Source organism: Pagrus major, chromosome 1 (assembly GCF_040436345.1).
Source record: "Pagrus major chromosome 1, Pma_NU_1.0".
In the NCBI taxonomy this organism is placed as follows: Eukaryota; Metazoa; Chordata; class Actinopteri; order Spariformes; family Sparidae; genus Pagrus; species Pagrus major.
Window position 1 is genome coordinate 9,906,256 of NC_133215.1, and position 23,163 is coordinate 9,929,418.

At 41.4% G+C, this 23,163-nt stretch overlaps 2 protein-coding genes across 2 annotated transcripts; one reads left to right on the plus strand and one right to left on the minus strand.

The window, feature by feature from the left end:
* Positions 1 to 511: 511 nt before the first annotated feature.
* Positions 512 to 22,839, minus strand: slc5a10 (solute carrier family 5 member 10). Its single transcript, XM_073464224.1, has 14 exons — positions 22,810 to 22,839; positions 21,482 to 21,586; positions 20,802 to 20,861; positions 20,308 to 20,412; positions 20,084 to 20,189; positions 19,878 to 19,958; positions 19,590 to 19,795; positions 16,100 to 16,235; positions 6,211 to 6,318; positions 5,964 to 6,114; positions 5,660 to 5,828; positions 2,584 to 2,799; positions 1,609 to 1,702; positions 512 to 1,449 (listed from the first exon to the last, which is right to left on the minus strand). The coding sequence occupies exons 1-14, from the start codon at positions 22,822 to 22,824 to the stop codon at positions 1,256 to 1,258; spliced, it is 1,746 nt and encodes a 581-aa protein (XP_073320325.1). The 5' UTR covers positions 22,825 to 22,839; the 3' UTR covers positions 512 to 1,255.
* fam83gb (family with sequence similarity 83 member Gb) lies at positions 7,710 to 18,447 on the plus strand. The gene is made up of 5 exons (XM_073464209.1): positions 7,710 to 9,004; positions 11,375 to 11,542; positions 12,478 to 12,602; positions 13,234 to 14,626; positions 16,800 to 18,447. The coding sequence occupies exons 1-5, from the start codon at positions 8,480 to 8,482 to the stop codon at positions 17,172 to 17,174; spliced, it is 2,586 nt and encodes an 861-aa protein (XP_073320310.1). The 5' UTR covers positions 7,710 to 8,479; the 3' UTR covers positions 17,175 to 18,447.
* Positions 22,840 to 23,163: the final 324 nt, after the last annotated feature.

Here is a 23,163-nt window from a genome sequence, read left to right on the forward strand (position 1 = left end):
TTCAGCACTCAAAACTGAACTGACAGATTCATTGATGAAAATAATTGTCGCAGCTGGAGAGTGAACCTTTTTAAACCCGTCCTCTGAGCCCTAACGTCCTCCTGCCCACAGCTTGTACTGAAAAAATGAATTGAAAATGAAATTTAACTTGTGCGTAAACTGTACAAAAGACAAATAAAGAGTGATATTATCTGGTTATACCTGTGCTCATTTTTTCTGGACACGTGTGGCTTTGATGCACATATCTTCACCTTTATTTGCGATATCACAAGAAGAAAACATTTGATGGAGAGGTTGTCCAAATTTTTTCTTTCGACTGACATGGAATTTTAGGTGCTGGTAATTAGTAATGGTCTGACATATGTGTAAATTATAAAAAAAATACATGTGAAACTTATTATTATTTCTATATATTTTTAATGCATTTTTAGCAGAAAAGCTTGAGAAACTCTGATTTATATTCTTAAAAAAGCTAAATAGCATGAAAGATCACAAGGACAATAACTGAAGGGTCACAAAACCTAGCATGACAGACATAAGGCCATAAATATAACTATATAATTACTATTAAGCACATAGAAATGCAAGTCACATACAACCTAAAACACACAAATATATTTTCACTATATTCATATAATCTTTCTATTATATATATACGTTGTAAGCTCGTGTGTGAGTCCCTTTTATTTAGAAGTCACATTTTATTGAACACTAACTGCACATTCATGTTAGCTTGTTACAAGCTACAAGCTTCACTGTAATTTGTATAAACCCTTCTCAAACTTTAAAACTAGGTAACTAGTTGATGAACAAGCCAATAGCCTAATTGTAAAAAAAAAAGACTGTACGTTAAAGTGATTTTCAAAGAGAACACTGAACAAAACATGAGCTGCTCAGAGAAGCATTGTACATACTTGAATGAAAAAAACTCTGGCATGTGTCTCTCATAATTATCTATCATTATGTGTCATTTGATACAAATGTGGATCCAGATGCAGATTAACACAATTCTCAACACTGTCTTTTATGAACATTTTCTTGGTGGTCACCGTTTCTAGTTTGAAATCTGATTTTTATTTATTTTTAACAGCACCTGAAGCTACATCTGCATGATTCACCTGATATACAGTACATTCCTGTGATTTTGAAGGATTCATGTAAAATGAGAACAGTTTGTTTCCCCACCTCCTCCATAATGTAGAAATCTTTGGCAGGAGTTCAGCAGGAGGGTGAGGCAGGAAGTTAAATCTGATCCTCAGGCAAAGTATGCATAGAGAAAAATGTTAATGCTGACCAGCAGGAGCGCATTGACGCAGCAGAACCTGGACCAGAACACACTCTCTCTAACACTGAGAACTCTGGGAGCCGGAGTCTCTTCGGATCGTCGCGATGCCGAGATACACAATCCTGTCCCCTGACCACATGTCACCCGCCGTGTCAGCTCAGAGCCTGCGTCATCGTCATCATCATCATCACACACACACACACACACACACACATACAGAGCAGAGACAGGAAGTTACTCAAACAGTAACAGCAGCGTGTGAATAGATGACTGTTTATCACATGATGACTGGTTTTATTCTGAGTGAATATCCAGACTCTTACCCTGGGAGCTACGGTGGCTGATAGAGGACACTTTCTGTAGAGGAATTTCTCTCGGTTGCTCCTCAGTCAGAGTCCACCAGGTCAGGTTACACACCTGGGAGAGTAGAAAAAGGAAATAATTGAAATTATTATTTATTGACGGGCATAAATACAACCTATAGTTTAGGTGCAGAAGCTGAACAGAAGACTGGAGAAACCCGGAGACAGCTAGTCGGACTCTTTTCTAAAGTAACAAACCCATAAATCCATAATTAATTAATAATCCATTGCACTTCTACAACATTGTTGGACTCATTATGGACTGCTTAAAAACAAATGATCACAATCAGTACAGCAGAACCAGAGATAGCGACTGTTTTATCCCACACATTTCTTTCCCTTTTCAAAACCTGATGCCTCCATTACCCTCAATGCAACTCAGCCTCTGAGTGACATCAGATTACAAAAAAGGCTTTATACTACTTTTTTCACATATGCTGTAGTACTCCACAAGACCTGTAAACACACGTTATGTATAACATTGGCGGAGTTACACTTTATTCTTAGATAATATGAATGAAATGATACACAATTCACCTAAATCACCTCTAAATTACTATATATCTTCTGCAAAGTATTGACACACGTGATTAGTTTTCTGTGTGTACAAGGGAGTTTTATGGATGGATGTGTGACTAGGTAAATGGCGGTACGTTGTGTGAATAGCATACAGGGGAGGTTAAACAAAAAGGGTTGCTCTCTTGAAATGTGTTTTAACACGATGTATAAGAAAGGCTTCTGTTTGCCTTTTGAGTTCATACACAGGCCGGAGTGACGTCAGATGTGACAAACGGATCACCAGATCATCAGATAACGTTGTTTCTTCTCTCTCTTCTTTTATTTTCATCAGATAACATAACAGGTGTATGAACAGCAAAACACTTACATAAGCTTACCTCCCTAATAGTTCTGCTTACTGTATCTATGTGTACACACCTGTTCGTGGGTGGGCGGTGGTGTGAGCAGTGATACAGTAGTAACCACGATAGCAGTGAGGCCACAGAGCAGAATGGCGAAATGGAGGTAGTGGACACTGCGCAGCACTGCAGGGGCCGAGTCCACAACGCCACATCTGGCGGGCGGGAAGGCGAACTCCAGCACCATCCTGCACACACCCACCACCAATCCCACCATCAGGCCCCAGAACGCACCCTGAATACACACAAAGACACATATAAACACATACAGGTCACATTTCATGGCTATGAAGTTGCTGCAAGAAGTGTCAGTGTAATTCCTGAAGCAGCCCGGGGTCACATGTGGGTGTGTTCGGCTCGTAACGCTCTCACTTTCCCACCGCGATTATTTGTCAACGTCGTGTCAATTCTCACTTAAGTACACACACGTGCAGCGACACAAACAACTCTCTGTTCAAGCTTCAGTAAAGAATGTGATCTGTTCAGTTCGGTTTAGCACACATTAAAATAATCACCCTGTCACGGCACACAAATCAAACATCAGCGCCTCTACTCTACTTCTTATTTTAAGTTCAGAGGTGTTGTTGGTTTTAATTCATATAAATCTTAATGTACATTATTCTTTTTTGGAATCAAAACCTTAAATGTAAATTTCTAGGACAAATAGATTACAAGACAACACATGTGCTAAATATAATGACGCTAATTACAGGGTTCATCAGTGCCTTTATGAGTCACATTTGCCGCTCTGTTCAAAGATTCAAAGACTGCACACGCCATGTTCCCATGTTAAATGGTTCTGTCTGTATTGTTTACTCTCAACAGTGTCAGACTACAGTCAGCGTGTGACACATCCTGTGCGGTAACTTGTGCCCTTTGACCCTATGAGTCAAAACCATTAAGATTCTTACAGCGATATTCTTACACTGTGTTTATAAGAACAAATAAAAACCTCACACCTTTTATGTAACGGTGCTATTGACCTGTCTCAGTACCTTTGAATGGGCATAAAGTGAAAGGGTAACACCAAAGGAAAAGGATGGCTGTGACATTTTATAACTCATCCAGTGAGCATGAGTTCAGTTTTCTGCAGGTCTAGGCATAAAGATTTAACAGCATACAATGAACGATGTCGTTTCTATTTGTAAACAAGTTAATAGTTGAATCTCTTTCCAAGGTCAACAAACACTGACGCTCTGAGCTGGCAAGCCACCAACTGAAAGCGTCAGTATTTGATGACCTGGCAGTAACACCCTCAACAATCGATCAACTATCTCTATTCAGAATTGGTGACGCCCAGAAATCTCCAGAAACCAGCAAAATAATAACACAATACAGGCAAAGGGCAGGATCTCTGCAGATACAGACACTGCCATGCACTTCTCGTGGGTCATAATGAATGATCGAGAAGGATTATTATTGTTTATTTTGAGTCTATTTTTGTTTACCTTAAAACTGGTCATCTGGGTAACCACCTTTTAATTTGTATAGTCGAGATTAAATGATGAATGCTTTTTTTTTAACTCTTTCAGATCATTTCCTGGTCATACTGTGCAGCTATTTAACAATATGTGCCAAAAGAAAAACACAAAAAATAATGAGCTTTGTATTCTCATATCAAAATATAATAATTTTTTATTCCTGTAAAACAAAATATGACCGTATGTGCTTACGAAGGCTTGAACCACCCAATTTCAACCAATAATATCATGTCATCCACCTTTCAATCAGACTTAAACTTTTAGTGGCGCAGAGCGACGATTCATTAGTTTGCTAGCTAGCAGGAGCATGCAACGTCTGTGTATCTAAGGGTGTTCGCCAACTGGAGGTGGGTGGGTGGATGGGTTAAACAAAACACAGGACTTTCACCCAGGAGACCTCTGTCCATGCCCCGTATGAAACGAAAAGTCAATTGTAGGGCTGGGTATAAATTTCGATACCAGTACCTCGACTTTGATACGAACTTAAGTAACATCACTTTTACATAACTAACATACTGATTTTAACACAAAACATGATCTTTTTCTAAACCTTACCAAGTAGATTTTCTTGGCTTAACCTCATTTAGTTGTTTTGGTGCCTAAACAATCTGCAACCATTTCATGAAATTAACCTTGTGATGACAAAGGTCTGGTACACCGCCTGTCGCTGGTACTCTGCAACGGATGCTTATGTTTTTTTTTGGGATTCGTTGGCAACCAACCTATATAGTTGTTTAGGTATGAGGATGTGTTGGTTGTAGGCAAGTTCATTATAAACACATTATACAGTAAACTAAAATAGAGTCTTTGTGGTTTAATTCAGAGTTGAATTAGGGTCATATTTACATTCCAGTAAAGAGGAAAAAACCCTTTCATCTTGGAAATCCTGTGAAAATCCTTTTTATTGTAGTAGTTAAACAGCATGTCAGCGGAGAGCAGCCACACCCAGGACTTGCTCCACTTAACAGAGATACAATCTTGACAATCCAGCCGACTGGTCTTTACTTGCAGTGGAGAGATGTTTCAACACATGAATTATTGGCTCTGGGCTAATACACATTCTTACCACAGCTTTGTTATCTACTTTACCTCTCTGTGTTAATCTTTATCTTCGAATAATCACACTTTCTCTCACTCTCTTATCAGTCAGAAAAAATCACTTTCAGTTGTTATTACAGTGAAAGAGCAGCAAGTTCATGCTGGTTCTCAGAGAGGAAATAACAAACAATACACTTTATTAAATGAGTGAGTAACACACACAGACATTCACTTGTGCACAAACACACACAGACATATTGACTCCACACCGAGCAGTGGGAGATGTTGGCAGCTGGATCTCATGTGAGGCTAATAAAACCGTACAGTGTAGGAGAGAGGACACACAGTGCAAAACTCAAAACTCCTGAATTTTCTGATGAGTAGTTTGGTGTCTAGAATCGAGTAAACTTTGAATTAAGTTTGGTTTGTGCTAATGTACGCTTGCATTGTGTGTTAGTTCTGTTCATCTGTATGACTAAATACTTGTGTACGTTTATGTTTTTGACTGTAATTAGTGCTAATTAATTGTGAGTTGCAGCTCTAGTTGTATTATATGGATCCTTTGTCATGTGTTACCTGCTCGTTGGTCCTCTTCCAGAAGACAGCCAGCGTGAAGACAGCAGTGACGGGTGGAGCGAGGTAGCTCGTCACCGACTGGATGTAGACGTACAGCTGGCCGCTATTGGCTGACTGCAGGATGGGGATCCACACCACGCTTACCACCACCAAGATCACGGTCACAATCCTGGAACAAACATGTACAGTACTTCTCTTTCACTTTCTCTGCACACAAACCTCCCATTTCTTTTTTTTTAATTAATCCTGCTATTAAATCTCTATTAGCACGATCAGAGTGCTAGGTCAGCTGGCAGTTTCATACCTGCCGACCAGTAGCAGCTCTTTCTCCGTGGCCCGAGGACGATGTTTCTTCCAGATGTCCATGGTGAAGAGTGTGGAGCTGCTGTTAAAGATGGACGTCAGCGATGACATCAGAGCAGCCATCATCACCGCTATCATAAGACCACGCAAGCCTGAAACACACACACACAGATTAACATATGCTAAGCGGTTGACACATTTAGAAATAAGTCTTTATAAAGATATTAGACATGAGAGCATATTCTCACCACTTGGCATGAGTTCAATGACCAGCGTGGGAAAGGCAATGTTGGAGCATCCCACCTCGGCGCCACACACTCGCACACACTCTTCTGGATCCACACATCCTACAGAGTCTGAAATATGAGTCACAGGTCACTCACACACAGGCGTGGAAGACGTAACAGTATGTTCCTCTCATGTAGAATTCATGTTCCTTCGCTCTAAATTATACTCGTGAGGTTAAAGGAGCTCGGCTGAAATACTACAGCAGCTGACTTACTTAAAAGAGCAAAATGAGGTTAAAGGAGCTCTGTGGAAGGAGGTTAGTGGGCGAGTATTACCAATAACAGTGTTATTTAAATATTAATTATTGATATCATGTTAATAATGCACATAGGATAATTTAAGCACCCCTCAAATCATTTTAATTTCCTTCCGTTCATTTTGTATTCTGTCAAAAATACACATTATTTCATGGAATATCAGACGTATTAAGAAAAGTGGCCATCAGTAATGTTTCCTGAGTTCAGCTGTGATCATCATTCTGTATGTCCTGATTTTAAAATATCTATGTGACGTTAATTTATTTAAATTTATATATATTTTAGATTGAACAAGCAATCGTTTTAGTGACTTGCAACTTCACTTGAGCCGCGACTTGGACTTGGATGTCAAAGAGTCGAAATACTCTGTGTTCATTTTATGTTTTCAGTTTAGGTTTTTTCTGGCAGTCAGCATTTTATTGTTTAAAAGTGATGGGGAGGGATTACTTCTTGACTGAAAATAAATTAAGAATTAAAAGAACTTTAATAAAGTTTGATTACAGGTTTGTCACTGAAGATCAATAATCATAACACCAATTCAGTTTATCGTCATACTTCTTGAACAGGTTAGATACATTGGCCAATAATATGATTATTTGACTTACTAATATCTTCTTTTTTCTATTATTAAGACAGAATATTGCAGGTAAGACTGCAGTGTCCTGGCGGGGACTTGCTTAAGAAATAAAATGACTTGGGACTTGCTTTTCAGACGGTTGTCTGGTAACCTTAAAGGTGCTACTTGTAAGAAAAATGAATGGAAACAAGGACGTTTAAACCTGACCTCATTGTAATTAAACATATTAAAACCGATCCAGACATTCTTAGTTATTTCTGATGCAATGTCTTATCGCTAAAAGTCCAGCTGAACTCACAGTGACACATCAGAAACCAGTAAACACATGATTAGCACTAAGTTTGGTATCTGCACTGCATTGCCCTAAATAGGACATTTTTTAATCATCAGTATTAAACAAGCCTCAATCAACATTCATGGAGAGTGCTGTCAGATAAAAAAACATCCAATAGTGTCAGTGAAACATGATCACACTGGGTGAGTTATTACACCGCACAATGATTTCTCTCCTCCTGTCCAAGCAGGAGGGTGGAGTTATACCCTCTCTTTCCTAATAGACTACCGGACACTCCGCCTTTCTGCCCCCGGTGACAAAGCTTCCTCTGCCGAATTCCAGGGTCAGACACTCACCGGTAGCTGCACGCCGAGCGCCGAAAACCTCCGTGAACTTCCCGTCTGGAGGAGCGTTTTTTTAATTTAAGGAAAGGACAAAGACCGAGGGAAAGTTGAGACTCGTGTTCGGGGTATTTGCGACTGTTTTTGTGCTTCGGGGAGCGCAACAGTTGCCATTTTTTTGGTGTAAAAACAGCTGTGAACCGCTGACTCCAAGAAGACAACACAAGAGACTCGTCAGCACAAAAACCTCGTGAGTCACCAACAATTTCAACACATTAAAAAAGGAGGATTAATGACTTCTCTCTGTATCTCTAAGTACGTGTTCCGCTTTGGCTTGACTCACTGGCAGACACACACACGCACACAGACACACACACACGCACACACAATCACCCAGACAGCTGCCTCCGTGTCTGCCGGGCCCCGCGGCTGCAGCAGCTGAACCGGGCCGCCGCTGGAGTTGCCCGGCCCCTGTCAGGTGAAAGGCGTGGCGGCTGGGCGGAGGTGTTTTGTTGAAACATCACCTGTGTGTGTGTGTAACCTGAGACCTGGGCTGGAGTAGGTGTTCAGGGGACTTTTTTTTTTCTAGCGGGTTTATTTCCCGCAGATGAAAATATATTTCCCAACCAGGAGGAATCTGTTTACCGCCTCGCGGACGCACCATGGAGCGTAATGACAGACCGCAGTTTTTGGAGGTTTGACCCGGACGACTGGAAACTGGGTCAGAGTGGTTTCTGGACTTAACTGTTTACTGACCGAGGGGGATATAATATCGAGGTCATGGCGCTGTCTCAGGTCCAGTGTCTGGACGATCACCACGTCAATTGGCGCGTCAGCGAGGGCAAGCCGGAGTTTTTCTACAGCGAGGACCAGCGGCTCGCGGTGGAGGCGCTCATCTCCAAGGGCCGCGATGCGTTCATGGACCACATCAGCAAGGCGGGCGTGCGGGAGTTCCTGTCTGAGCGGGAGCTGGAGCGGATTGCGCAGAAAGCGGAAGCGTACCGGCCTGGGCACGAGCATCACCAGAAGCCAGAGACGCCGGGGACGCCGGGCCCGGGGACGCCAGGCCCGGGCAACACCACCCCGGTCTCCCTGGGGTACGTGGAGGATGGGGGGGACGGTAATGTGTCGCTGCAGTACTGGCCGGACCGGTCCGAGGCCTCAGTGGCGGAGCTGGATCTCGGCTGGCCCGAGGCCGTGTCGTACCGAGGGGTCACGCGCGTGACCGTGCACACCCAACCTCCAGTGGAGGGGCACACACACATCAAGGAGGTGGTGCGGAAGAGCATTGCATCAGCCAACAAGGTAGGCAGTGATGATGATGGTGATGAAGATGATGGTGTTATAATGCAGTCATTAAAGGGGCACTGTAAGGTCCAGAACACTGTTTGAAGATAGAAGGGTGGCAGGGTCCGCCACATATAAACAAAGTAAAACAGTATGAAATTGTGTTGTCCTTTAAGGTCAGTTTGTTTTTTCAGTTTATTCAAACATCAAAACAAAGAGAGTTTGTTTATTTAGTTTGTTAAGGCATTAAAAAAAAAAAATCAGTCAATGAAGAGCTTAAATGTTCTTCCCCATAACTACACGTGCACTTTTAAAGAAGTTAAGGGAATTTCCACCAAATCAAACATGGAAAATAACAGAAACACCTCACAATACTCTGAATTAAACAAAACAGAAACCATTGCACACTTTCATGTAACCCTGTACAACAGCCCTGCATTGAATAATTTACTTTTTTTCTATTTGAATCTTAGTCTTTATGGACGATGCAGATTAACATAGTTCAAATACAGAGAATGCAACTGATGTGCTGCACAGAGAGTTTGTAGCTATTGCACATTTTTCAGCATTATCTTTGTGTAACCACATTTCAAGAGAACTCTTCTAAGATTGCACTTGTGTTGCAGTAGAGGACTTCATTGTGTTGTCTGGTGTATTTATTTTGCTGGTCATCCAATAAAGGCACAATATGTAGTTTTGGGGAAGAGATTTTTCTTTATGCCTAAACAAACTAAATAAACAAACTGTCTTTGATTTCATGTTTGAATAAACTGAATAAACAAACTGACCTTAAAGGACAACACAATTTCATACTGTTCTACTTTGTTTACATGTGGCGGACCCTGCCACCTTTCTAGCTTCAAACAGTGCTCTGTGGACCTTATTTTCCTCTGAGAACAGCTTGTTTACTCAGTTATGGAATCTGAGTTTGTCTTGTTAACTCATTAATATTAAAATTCTGAGTTTGAATTTCTTCGACAAAACGACACAGTGCCCCTTTAATGTACATGTGGTGGACACAACACATTTCAATGTGTACCAATCCAATGCAAAAACACTACAATAAAGAGGCTCAAAATCAGGCCTGCACGCTTAATTGAAATATCATCGTAATCACGGCACAGCCAAGTGCAATATCCAAGTCAGAGAAGCTGCAATTTTTTGATAAAGGCAGTGAGTTGAGTCAGCACACAATGAACCACAGTAATAGTCTCCACAAAAAGTGTCAGGGCATCATGCAGTTCACTACCACAAGGCATGAACTACAAAGCAGTGCTTGTCTGAAAAAGGGAAAAGAGTTTTATAAGCTTCAACACAATGAGGCCATTGTGTTCAGACCTGAAATGATTCGATGATTAATTGAATAGTGGATCAACAGAACATTTATCAGCAACTATTTTGCCATTTTTCTCTGTCATATATGATAATAAAGTAAGGAATTTATATCTATCTTCTTTTGCCCAATTAGATTTTATTGCGTCATCTTGGCTCACAAACCTCAACACGCTCTCCCTGCTTGTCCGACATGTACCACACTCACACATGCATACAACAAAGTTTTAATAACACAAGTCTGATCTTGACACGCCAGTGGAAAAAAATGCTCTGACGTCAGTGAAATGTTACATGCCAGCACCCCACATATAACCCTTACCTCTGACGTACTGCTGGTATAAGCACATAAAGCAGAGCTTTGCCCCAGAGCAACAAAGACTGAAATTAGTTGGACTCAGCTCCAGAGTTTTTTACTGCTTGGAGGGCACTGGCTGGCTCTACCAGCACTTTCAGGCAACAGCTTTCTCCCAAGGTTGCTGTTTAACTGAACTCTGCAAACAACAAACTGCTCTCTATTTATGCAGAGTAAATTACATACTTTTATTTTTGCAACGTATCTTCTTTTGCATAAGTACATCACGTTGTACACAGGTATAATGACAACGAAAGTTTGTTTAACATTTGTGGTTAAATATTCTAACCTGAAGGCTCACGAACAAGCTTTCTCCAGAGCTATACATTTGTCAGTCTGGGTCAGGTGAAGAGTGTGCAGACAGTGCAGTGTGAAGAGTACCATGCTGTCACTAGTATTGCTGTATTGTTGAACCAGCAGAAACACAGACTATCCGGCCACTTCACACTCTACCACCACTTTGCAAAGCACTCTTTGTTTCTAGCCTCTTTATTGGACATCTATGTTCAGAGAAGTTAGACACATTCTTTGTATTTGATACTTTTCGGGGCAGTTCTCATAAGTGCCCAGCTTCCTTTGAGGATTTAATGGTTGTAAAAATGTTGATAAGAGCTGCACAGATTAAATCCACCCTCAGAGCAGGAAGCACTAACACCATTTGTGGTTTCCTCTGTGTGTTTTCTGTGTGTGTGTGTGTGTAGGTGATAGCCGTGGTGATGGATGTGTTTACAGATGTTGATATTTTTCGAGACCTGCTGGATGCAAGCTACAAACGCAAAGTTCCTGTGTACATAATGATTGACATGGCTGCAGTCCCCTGCTTTCTTTCCATGTGTGGCAGAGCTGATATGCACCGCGGACACCTAAAGGTATGCACACATGCACACACCCAGATGATGTTTTGATAAGCGGGGAGATGATTCAGTTGGAAAGATGGCAACTCTTGATAAGTGTGTAATAACAGAAAACTGTTTATTTAAAAAAAACCCAGTTCCAACATTTTAAATACATTTTTTTCATTAAAGTCACAATTTATTACTAAACAAGGGAAATATCTGAAAGTAGGGCACTTGAATGAAGTAAGTCTGACAGTTTTTTGCTTGCAGGCCTTAGTAGGCATGCAGTAGCTCGTTGAATTTCTTTGTTATTCTTTGCCTCTCTGAGTTGAACTGGTCTAGGCAGTAACAGAAAATACTTTATGTTTCATGGGGGCTTTTTAAATATTTTGGTCTGGAGGCCAGAAACAGATTAGGCACATTCCCTTCTGTGCTGCAGGCAATTAGATCAACCAGACTGCTCTCACTTTACTTTCTGTACCATGAATCTCTTTCATTTCTCCTTCTTCCTTCCTCACAACTATAACTGCCAGACCTCTTCTCTGTTTCATCTACTTTCTTATCTGCCATCTCCGCTGTTGTTATGAGCATTTACAAATCCTCTGCTTATTGTCTGCTGTGAGATTTCACACGGAGCATTTACTTACGAGGCCAGAAACCACACCCTTATCACAGAGCCAAAGACAAACACAGCAGGGTGTGTCATACAAGCATGCACATACATAGATTTAATCTATGCTCTAACCTGTAGAGTCAGCCAACACAAAATTATGCTGGTGTTATTATTGTTCTAGAGCAACAAGAAAACTCATTCTTTAATCGCCTTTATTTCCCTTTTTTCCACTGAAGTCCTTCCTCTTATTCACATGAAACCCCCAAGGGCCTCGCTTTGCATTGTAATAAGCCTGTACTCTGTGTGTGTGTGTGTGTGTGTGTGTGTGTGTGTGTGTGTGTGTCTGTGTGTGCAGAATCTACGTGTGCGCTGCTGTGGAGGTGTGGAGTTCTTCACACGGTCGGCACAGAAAGTGCGTGGATCGCTGAGCCAGAAGTTCCTCCTGGTAGATGGAGACAGAGCCATCTCTGGTTCATACAGGTAAACAGTGTGCATTTCTGTGTATTGTTCATTGTGTATTTAAAGCTGCTTTAATCGATATTTTTGTTTTAACATGGATTAAAAAACTATGTGATGAAATATCCACGGGCACATCTTTTTCAATGTAAGCTTATGGGAAAAAGTATGTTTGTCGTTGTAATTACAGTTTGGACACTATATCAAATTAGCTTCGAAGCCAACACTTCTCCTGGGGACATGGTGTGAACAGGCAAATGTTAGCTAAGTTGTTCACAATAACAACTTAATTAGATGATATGTCACTACTGGATTTACAGTAGTGTTACCAAGTGGCCAAAAAAATCTATTGAAGCATGCATTATCAAAAAATACTCCGTGGCTGATAGCATTGCAAGCCAGTATGCCCCTGCCCGAGTGACTGAGTTATTGCAGCATGCAGACCTTTATCTGGCAATGCAAATTCACCTAAGTTCCATCAGGAAGGTGAAGAAATTATGTGATTAAAGATAAAAATGTGATGGATGACTTAAGGGTACAAAAGACTTGTGTAATGATTAAACTATAAATTCGATTTCATATGTCATAGTTGTAAGCACATTAATTAGTGGAGTCACTGCTGCAAATTGATGTTTCTGTGTCTGTGTTTTTCCAGCTTCACCTGGTCCTCATCTCGTCTGGACCGTAACCTCATCACTGTGATCACAGGACAGGCCGTGGAGACCTTCGATCTGGAGTTTCGTGAACTTTATCTCCTGTCCAGAAGTGTGTCTCTCAACAAGGTTCCCATGGTCGATGAGCCAATCCCTGACCCGATCCCTCAGGCAGCTCCTGCTCCGGTGTCAGCTGCTGTTGCTAGGAAGCTCATCAATCCCAAATATGCCCTTGTTGCCACAGGAACCCACACAAGTCCCACCTCTTCTGACCAAAATTCCAGCAACAAGAACTCCCAGACTCCCACTGGGTTAAAAATAATGAAAAGACGCCCAAGGCATGTTCATGAAGAGCCACCCCTACACCCAGCTTTAGTCAACATGGAGAAAGCGTACCTGATCCCGTACCTACCCACCTGGCCAGAGCCAGACCCACCAAGCGACGTGATTGGCTTTATCAACATCAGGGATGATAAGCGAGCCCATCAGGTTCACTTACAGAGGTCGGAGAGGTTTGAGCACAGCCAGGCTATACGTTTCAGCTCCCCACTGACGCAACCAGCACCGACCGAGAAACCTGCTACAGGTCCGGATGCAAAAACTGCAGGAGCCGAAGGTAATCCTGCTGGGAAGACAAGTACAGATGCCTCTACTCCTGTGAGTCCAACCAAAAAACAGCACAAACAGCAAACACAATCAGCTCAGAGTAAAGAACAAACTGATGTAACAGATTCCAGAGGGCCCTCTCAGCAGCCACACACACCTTTAACACAAGAAACACACAAAGCCAATGCACACACTCCTACATCACCATCCAAAGTTACTGCCGATTCACAGCCAACAGACGTTTCTGAACAAACTCCAGAAGCTCCACAAACTGCAGCACCTCCTGTTCCTAAACGCCGCACACTGCAGTTAGTCATAGACCCCGCCTCCTCAGAGCAGCCTGACCAACCACAGGTCACTCTGATGAAAATGGAAGAATTAGAAGGTCTAGATGACTTTAGCGAGGAGCTGACGACGGGCCATGGCCGCCTAACATCAAAGGATGAAGCCAGGGACTCCGGCAGCAACGATGACGGGAGCCAAGACAGCACCAAGGTCATATGTGACCGAGGAGCCAATGATGTTCCTTCAAGTGCCTCCACAGCATCAGAAGAGGAGTTCTTTGATTGTTCCCAGCAAGAGCCAAGAGACCCGCTGACCAACGGAGTGACGACAGGTTCAGGTCGCGGGCATCGACAAGGAGACGGGGTCAACATGATGGCTCGTCTGTCCCAGAGCATGCTGGATCTGCGAGAGCCCAGCCAGTCAGAGGACAGCAAGGAGCTCATCCGCCAATCACAGAACCTCCGCCGACAAGCAAACCCCTCGCCGCACAGGCACATAGGACAGGTGAGTGCCCAGTAGAGGTTGTGTTAATATTTCTAATATTTTGGTGTCGAAACAACTAGTCGATCAATTGCTTAGTTAATTGACAGACAGTTTTTGGCCAGATGACTCAAAGGCAACACGCACACCAGTTGGCTTATCTCTTTTTGTGGTGCAAGGAATTAAAACCCACAAAATAAAACCCTTACAATGAAAAAGAGTCATTCCCACACACACTTTCACCTGATTAATTTATAAAAGCATCCAAAACACCAGAAGCAATCAGTCTTGAGAGAGGTCTTTATGCAATTAATCAATGCAGAGGTGAAAAGTGTGTGCAGGATTTACTTTTTAAATTGAAATTCAGACAATTGATGGCCATAAATGATTATTTTAGGTCATTTATCGAGCAAAATAAACGTATTTGCTTGTTGTTACTTGTTACATGTTATTATATGTGAGGATTTGCCGCTTTTTCTGTTGTAAATCTTTGGATTTTAAACCTGAGTCTGGGATATTGTCATTAATTTTTCTAGGTCTTATAGATGAAACGTTTGGTCTATAAAATGTCAGAACATAGTGAAAAATGTCCATCCCGGTTTCTCAAAGTCCAAAGTTATGTCTTCAAAAATATTCTGTTTAACATGATATAACACAGAAAAGCATGAAATCTCCATATTTGAGAAGTTCAAAACGGCTCAAACGATCATGTAATTGATTAGTGGACTAATTGTTGCAGCTCTAGTTGTCTCACGTTTTTCAGGCTACACAATAAAGTTAGTTTAATTGGTTCTTTGATAAAAACGTCTTTGATAATGAAAGAATAGTTAACTGTCGAGCTAAAATGATTAGTCGATTACTTGACAGAAAATGGTCTTATAATAATCAATCAGTTGTTTATGTCATTTTTCCAGCAAACATGGACTTTTTCAGCTTTTATTGCAAGAACATTTTGTTTGTCCCTGTTTTATATAACTCTAAATGGAGTATCTTTTTGTTTCAGACAGCTGGCCAGACAAAGTAATCACTGCTGTATGAAGACATCACTGTGGGATTTAGGAAAATGTAATTTTCATTGTTCTCACATATTATAGACTAGATGATTCATTAGTTGATTGAAAAATTAATCACCAGATTAATTGTTTATGTAACTAGTTTTTAGATATAATACTGACAAGTAGATACTGACGCAATGCTTGTCTTAATCTTTTAAACCCTTCTGAAATGATTTATGAGTAATCATGACAGGAACAGGAGCAGAGGTACACAAGAAGAAAACGCTTGTCATGACTAAGTTCACAGGAAAGTTACCGGGAAGACTCAGATGCTCTCTTTAATCAAATCCCAATAAAAATGGGTGTGTTTCACCGCTGCTGTCAGAGCGAGCCACTACCTGCCTGCATACAGTAAACATGTCGTACCTTTGTCCTAATCAAAAGGTGTGTATATGTGTGCGAGTGTGTGCGAGATAAGCCGACCACATGTCCGTGCACGCACCTGGATAGAGAGCCCTGCTGATCATGCCAGGGAGGATGATGAAGATGAAGGGCAGCAATTTCAGATAGCCAGCCAGGATTGATGCTCCTTTCACGTGACTCATGTTCTTAGCAGACAGGGAACGTTGTACAATCACCTACACACAAATAATAACAATAATAGTGTCAACTTTATTTACATAGCACTTTTCAAAAGGAATAAGACCAAGAAAGGTTAAGTATGATAAAACAGAGATTTATGCAAGTAGAGGGGTTAGCAGGTCAGAAATATTACTCACATACATTCCTTTAAAATCATTAAAAACTCAAGGCACAGACAACCACTTTAAAGGTGCCAGAATTGGTGTTATTCACAGTCGTCTGAGGGAAGTTGTGATCGTCTTGCTGTGACATTCTGAACAAGCTGAAGCTTGGTTAGGTTGTACTGACACATATGGCAATTAAGAGAGTTGCAGTTGTGTAACCAGAATGCAATATAAGTGTGGATTACAGTTCCTTGCAAACTTAATGGTGGACCACTGGCTAAGAGCAAGCACCTACTGTATAGTATCGTGTTGTTAATATGCAAAATGGTATTGACTGGAAGCCCTGAGTGGCAATTGAGAAAAAAACTAATCCCTGAGGTGCTCCATGTATGAAATGGGTAGTGGAGGCTTTGCTGATGTCCTACTCATCTCTCTTCTTCCTCTTTCCTGTCATAGCTGTTCCAGAGCTCGAGATCTCCAGGTCGTGATCCACGACTGAGAGGAGGAGCTAAAGTAGTCCTTGCCAAACCAGGAAGTTTTCACCGCCCCACCCGAGCAGCTGGCCCTGTGATTGGAGGACACCGTTACTGGCAGGGTCAGACGCTACAGCCTGATTCGGCTCAGCTGCGCGTTGAGGCGCGGTCCGGTCGGTCGCCACGACGCCACAGCCCGAGTTACAGGAAGGTGGATCCCTCCTCAACACAGCCGCCAGGCAACCAATCAGGGTTATTAGGAGTATCCTTCTCAAAACTGAGCAATTTAAGACACTTGAGGGCACGAGGTGGAGCGCCACAGAAGAAAGCACCTCAAAATAACAAGCCTACCAGGTAGAACTGTGGGGCAGTACAGGTACACGAGGATGATCGATAGACACTTCTCGAAAAAAAAAAAAAGGTGACTCTTCAGTGTGGAATCTTCTTATATCTCTGGTATGCATGTCATTTCCTGTTTTAAAACTCTGAGGCTCAACATAAGGGACTATTTAATTGCGGCTTTCGACTTTGTCAGCAACAGTTGGCAATTTTTTTGATGATATGCTTGTCTGTAAATGAATTACATCACCTTCCAGTCCAATACTTCCTGATTAGAAGGCTTCTGATTGGATGGTTTCAGTAGTGTCAGCTAGGGTGACCAGATGTCCTGAATCCTGTACTAATTGTCCCGAAAATGAGACTAAAGCAGAGTTTTGATTAGTTATAACCTAATAAAACATTAAATGCTGATCGTTGTGAAACACTTTTTGGGGTCACCCTGCAGTCGGCTCTGCATTGGCTACAGCAGTTTGTATCCTAGATGAATTATGGCTGTTGCTATTTCTTCTTTTAGCTGTGTACAGTAGTCCCACAAATGTATAAACAGCAACTGCAAGGGCAAAGTAATGATGTTGTTGAGGGAAATTAAACCATCCATGGCTATGGATAATGATTTACACACAGTTCGGCCCACACAGTCATTGAGGGTTTTTTCATAACGACAGCTAATCATTTTAGCGTTTGCCACTGTGACCAGCCCACCCCCAAAATCCTCTTTGTCCTGAATTTCACCCTTTCTCATCTGGTCACCCTATGTCTGGCTAATGTCTTGGAGGAAATACGCTCTGATAACATATATGAGCTGATATTTGTATCCATGCAAACATGCATAACATACACGGACCCCTCCATTTTGTTTATCAAAGAGTTGTGATGAGATTTCTACCAGAGGCAGGGTATGTACCAAATTTGGTCAGCTATTGATTCAGCTTACACTTCAGTATTGTTAACAATCTTTTGAGCAAATTACCTCAACTGCTTTTTTTTCCTGAATTTTGGACTGCATTGATTTTCTGTATCTGACCTACACAGATATGGTGTATATGTGACATATAAAATCAGCTGATGTTTCCCCACTGATCTAAGAGTCAGGGTTTGTATTGACACCACTGTGATTGGTTACTGATGGTGTGAGGGTAGGGCTGCTGTGTTGATTGCTTTTGGTACTGGATGTACAGGATTTACTGGATTACTTGTGCTGATGTACATTTACTGCTTTAGATACAATTTTAAATACTGACATGGGACCAAAAGTGAATGTTGTAAATAAAAAGAAAGATTGTTGGAAGTAATCCACAACAGTTTGATGTCTGTGTACGTGTACAGTAAGGTATTTGTTTTAACCATGCCTGCTTTTTCCTCAGACTACAAAAAAATGTAATTGTAGCTTTTAGGTTTCTTGAGATATTTTTGGAGACTGGATTTTGGGTTTGGCGCAAAATCATCATCAGGGCAACATGGTGTTTTTCTTCTTTTACTGGGATTTGTGAATGCAGCCGCATTAGTAGAATTGAGTCTGTCGGGTTAGTAGTATGAACAAAAACCAAAACACGTTTTACAGCGAGATTGAAAATGTATTCTTGACCTTGGAAACAGTAGTCAAAACAATCCCACCACAAGGTCCATTTAAGAAGTTCTGGTTTATCGGTTTGAACATTAAATGTTTTGTCTTATTATCTTATTCAATTCCACATGGGTATGAAAGGGATTCTGTTTTTATTTCAATTTTAACACAGCATCCTGACTTTTTTGGAGTTGGGGTTATATTTTACTTAAATTTTTGGGGGGAGAAAGAAAATTGTGAATTAATTACACTATGCAGCAACTTCCTTGATTAACTGACAGACCCCGCTTACTGCACTTGAGCTAACACAGTTTGTCGATGCAATAGACAGTCGACCAGTATTTTGGGTGTGCTTTCTCTCTATTTAATTTCCAAATAGGTGGTGATGATGTGTAGCTTTCAACAATTAAATGAGTAATAGAGAATGCTTTTCCTTTAACTCATCAATCTGAAGTAAATAATGATTGCACAGTGCTTTCATGACGCTATTCGGTCTGCCACCGGGCTGGATTTTTCCTGGAAAAAGGAAGGACTATGGCACAAAGGAAGCGCGTCTGTCATTGCGCAACCAAAACTGGAAGTGGCATTGTTTTACTCGGTCGTTATCCCCAGGTAACGGTGGAACAACTGGAATAACTGGAAACTCTGGAAAAGAAAAAGAACCCCGCTGTTCGAGGAGGCAAAGAAGGTGAAGAGTGATGGACCAATGCAGAGCGCTCCACTGTTGTGTCAAAGTCTGTTCCCTCGCTGATATGTGTTTCCCCTTACAGCTAGGTCAAAACCAGCATTCTTTCAAGTAGATCAGTAAATAAAATTTAAAAAAAATTAAACTGGGATTCTTTCGGTTGTTGTGCTTGTGTATAAATGTACCTGGTCAGAGCACCAGTACCAGGTGGCCAGTATGGTGAGCCCCAGAGTCATGCCGGGCCAGGGCAGGTCTCCAGTGACCGCGTCTCTGAACAGGTGCATGGCGTCCTCGCGAGGCAGGTGGCAGGTACTGTTGGGAATGATCTTACTGGGCACCGCCAAGCTGTAGACACGCTCCAGGTTGCCGTAGCCACCAATCTTGTTAAAAGCTGTGGACCCGTAAAACACAACTCTAACAATACAATCCTTAAAAAAGAGCAGCTGTTTATAAAATATGATAACTGTACAAACCAGTGATTGTTAGAATGATTGCTCCTATTATCATGACAAATGTCTGTAGGGTGTCGGTGTAGATGACAGCAGCCAGACCACCTGAAAGGAAGTGAAAGTGTGTTATGGTAATCTTTCAGTATCAGCCGACAACACTCAAGGGTATCCTAAAAAATAGATTTAGTTATGCTGGATGTAATTGTTTATGTGTGTGGTTGTTTGTGTACCTGCAATAGTGTAGAGAGCAGTGACCACGAGCATGAGGACAGTGGACAGGTAGATGTTCCACCCCAGACACACTTGAATGAACAAGGCCCCAGAGTACAGGTCAGTCTGGAGACAGAAGAAAAAACACATCAGTGAACAATGCCAGCAAAGATTAATTCTCATACTGAGGAAGATGATGTTGCAAAATGGTGGAAAGCCAAAGCGGCCAAAGGGAGTGTCATACTGATATCTTTGTGAAGACGGACAGCAGCAGTGAGAGGACAGCCAGGTAGGTTCTGATCCTCTCTCCCCCGAAACGACGACCTAGGTACTCTGGCATCGTCACGATCTGAACACACATGTTTAAACATCTTCAACACACTGCAGCTACACAGACACTGCTAAAAAAAAGCTAAAAAGAGTATTTTTCAGGAGATCATTATGACTCGCCAATTAGCAGCTGGTGACTGTGGTGTGATGTGTTTACACCTCCCCTGTTTTTAAAATAATTATGTTCCAAGGAAATGAGCAATTTATGTTCTTCATTATTTGAAGACAGATGAGTTTGTGGTGTAGTCTAACACCCTGTTGGGAAATTTTCAAGGCGTCTCATGTCTCTTGGCACTGAAACGTACCTGTTGAACCAGCCTTAACAAGCACACAGGCACCCGAGTGTGTGTGTGTGTGTGTGTGTGTGTGTGTGTGTGTGTGTGTGTGTGTGTGTGTGCGCAAACTAACCCCTGAGGAAATGTAGACAGGCACAAAAACCCAGGCCAGAGCCAGCAGCACATAAGTGGCCTGTGGGAAAGAAGGAAAGAAGACAGAAAGAGGACGGAGAGGTTTGACCAGATTGTCTACGACAGTCGCCTCAGGCAGAAAAAAAATCTCTCTGGTCAAACTGTTGTAAAACTTTTATCTCTTTTAGTTCTGCAAGCTCACTTGCAAGACTTTGCAGTTTCAGTGGACTGCTTCGTGTGTTATGAACCACCTATTAAAGCTGGATGGCATTACAAAATCTTTCTGCTGCTGCCCCCTGCAGCAGGCTCCGTGCAACAGCTGTTGTTAAAACACAAATGCACCATCTGATTTCATGTCTTTGGTCTAGACAGCCATGTTTAAAAAGTTCATTGAATAGAATAGCTATCAAAAATGCTAATGTAATTGTTTTCTTTTCAGATACAAATGGAAATTAGTTGTAGTGTCTGTATGCTTTTTTAACCTACACTAATACTTGTCAAGTCATCCCTATTAATACCACAATCGCGCCACAAAATAAATAACATGTAGACGGATTAGCAGGCAAGCTCTGCTTCATTCCCCACAAAATAATGTGTTTAGTGGCTATTGTATTAGCTCTAATGCTGTTATAATAGCAGCTCATAATGTTTTGTTGAGTGAATCGACGTGTGTCTACTCACATTCCATTCAAAGCCAGTGACAGCGATGCCTCCAGCAGCTCCGGTTCCAGCCAGACCAATAAACAGACCAGAGCCCTCTGAACTGGCAAAGAGAGACGCTCCAATCTGTGCACAGCAGTGATGGAAGAAACTTTATACTTAATTACCATATATCTTCCAAAACATTTTATCTAAAAATATATGCAAAATAGATTTTTAATAGGAGATTTTTAAATCCATATCAGTATATATCATATGTATTATCATAATGGACATAAAGTAACATTTGTTCTTGATGCAAAATGACAATATACTGTCAAATATATGTGGTCATAAATGTATTTTTTTATACATTACATCATATTTTTCAGTATATGTCAATATAATACATGAGATGATTGATAGGGAAGGAAAGAATTTAAAAAATAAATCATTTGTTGACTTTTCTTTTCCACTTCTCTGAGCCTCAGACAGTTATTTAAAATACAACCATATGAGAAGTTGAGGGAAATCTCACAATGGACTCAAAACAGACACTTGGGATGGGACGATATAAGATTTAATCGTGGATTGGGGTTAAATAAAAAACACCAGATAAGTTGATCATGATGAATTTCCTTTAGCGGGATAATTGTGTATATCGTTACATCTGTGATGCAATAAAATTGTTGCAATTGTTGATTATCAGGATAATATCGTGAATCGCAATTAACTTGGCCATGATAATCATAAAAGAAATTCTGTCCAATACTAACCAGACACTTATTCTGTAAAGGGTCACAGACTAAAACGGTTGGAAATAGCTAATTTAATCTTCAACAATGTGTTATAACAAGTACGCTTATCATATGGTTGAACTGATCTGAAATTGAACTATCTGTCAGATGTATCTAATGGAGTAAAAGGTAGAATATTTTCCTCTGAACTGTAGTGGAGTAGAAGTATAGAGTATCATAAAATGGGATTCACAATTCACTCAAATTTAACAAGATGCAAGTATATTTTCTTTGCTAAATCTGCCAAGCGTAACCCACCAGCAATCTGTCTGTGAACATGCACAAGACTGCCAAATATTAAATATCACTTATTTACAATCAGATCCAAGGTTACTGATATTTACAAACAAAGATGCTGCTTGATTAGATTGTCAGAAGAGCTTAATCCAACTAAAGATCAGAAACACAGGCCATCACAAGAATTAGAAACCTCTCTATGGCCTTTATCCACAAAAACATCAGTAATGTCAGAGGCATTACAGAGCAGATCGAAAGACACACACACACACACACACACACACACACACACACACACACACACACCCACGCACACACACACACACACAGACTCACCGGCCACCAGGCCATGTCCCGTCCAGCCAGGAAATATCCGCTCAGAGTATTCCTGCTGACCCTGCATGATGACTGACAGAGAAAACTGTTACACACAAGCATCTACACACATACGCAGGAAAAAACACACATATATGCACCTCCAACTCTCACCCAGATGCCGACAGCGAGGTTGAGAAGAAAGTAGGTTGCTATGACAATAATGTCAGAGAAGCTGAAGGACTGAGGCCGGTCGTAGAAGCTGATGGTGGAGTTAGACATCCTCGATATTTACAACAGTGCACACACACTTAAAAATGCACCAAAACCACACACGTTTGCCTCTTGTATTGCCCTATCCTTACAGCCACACAC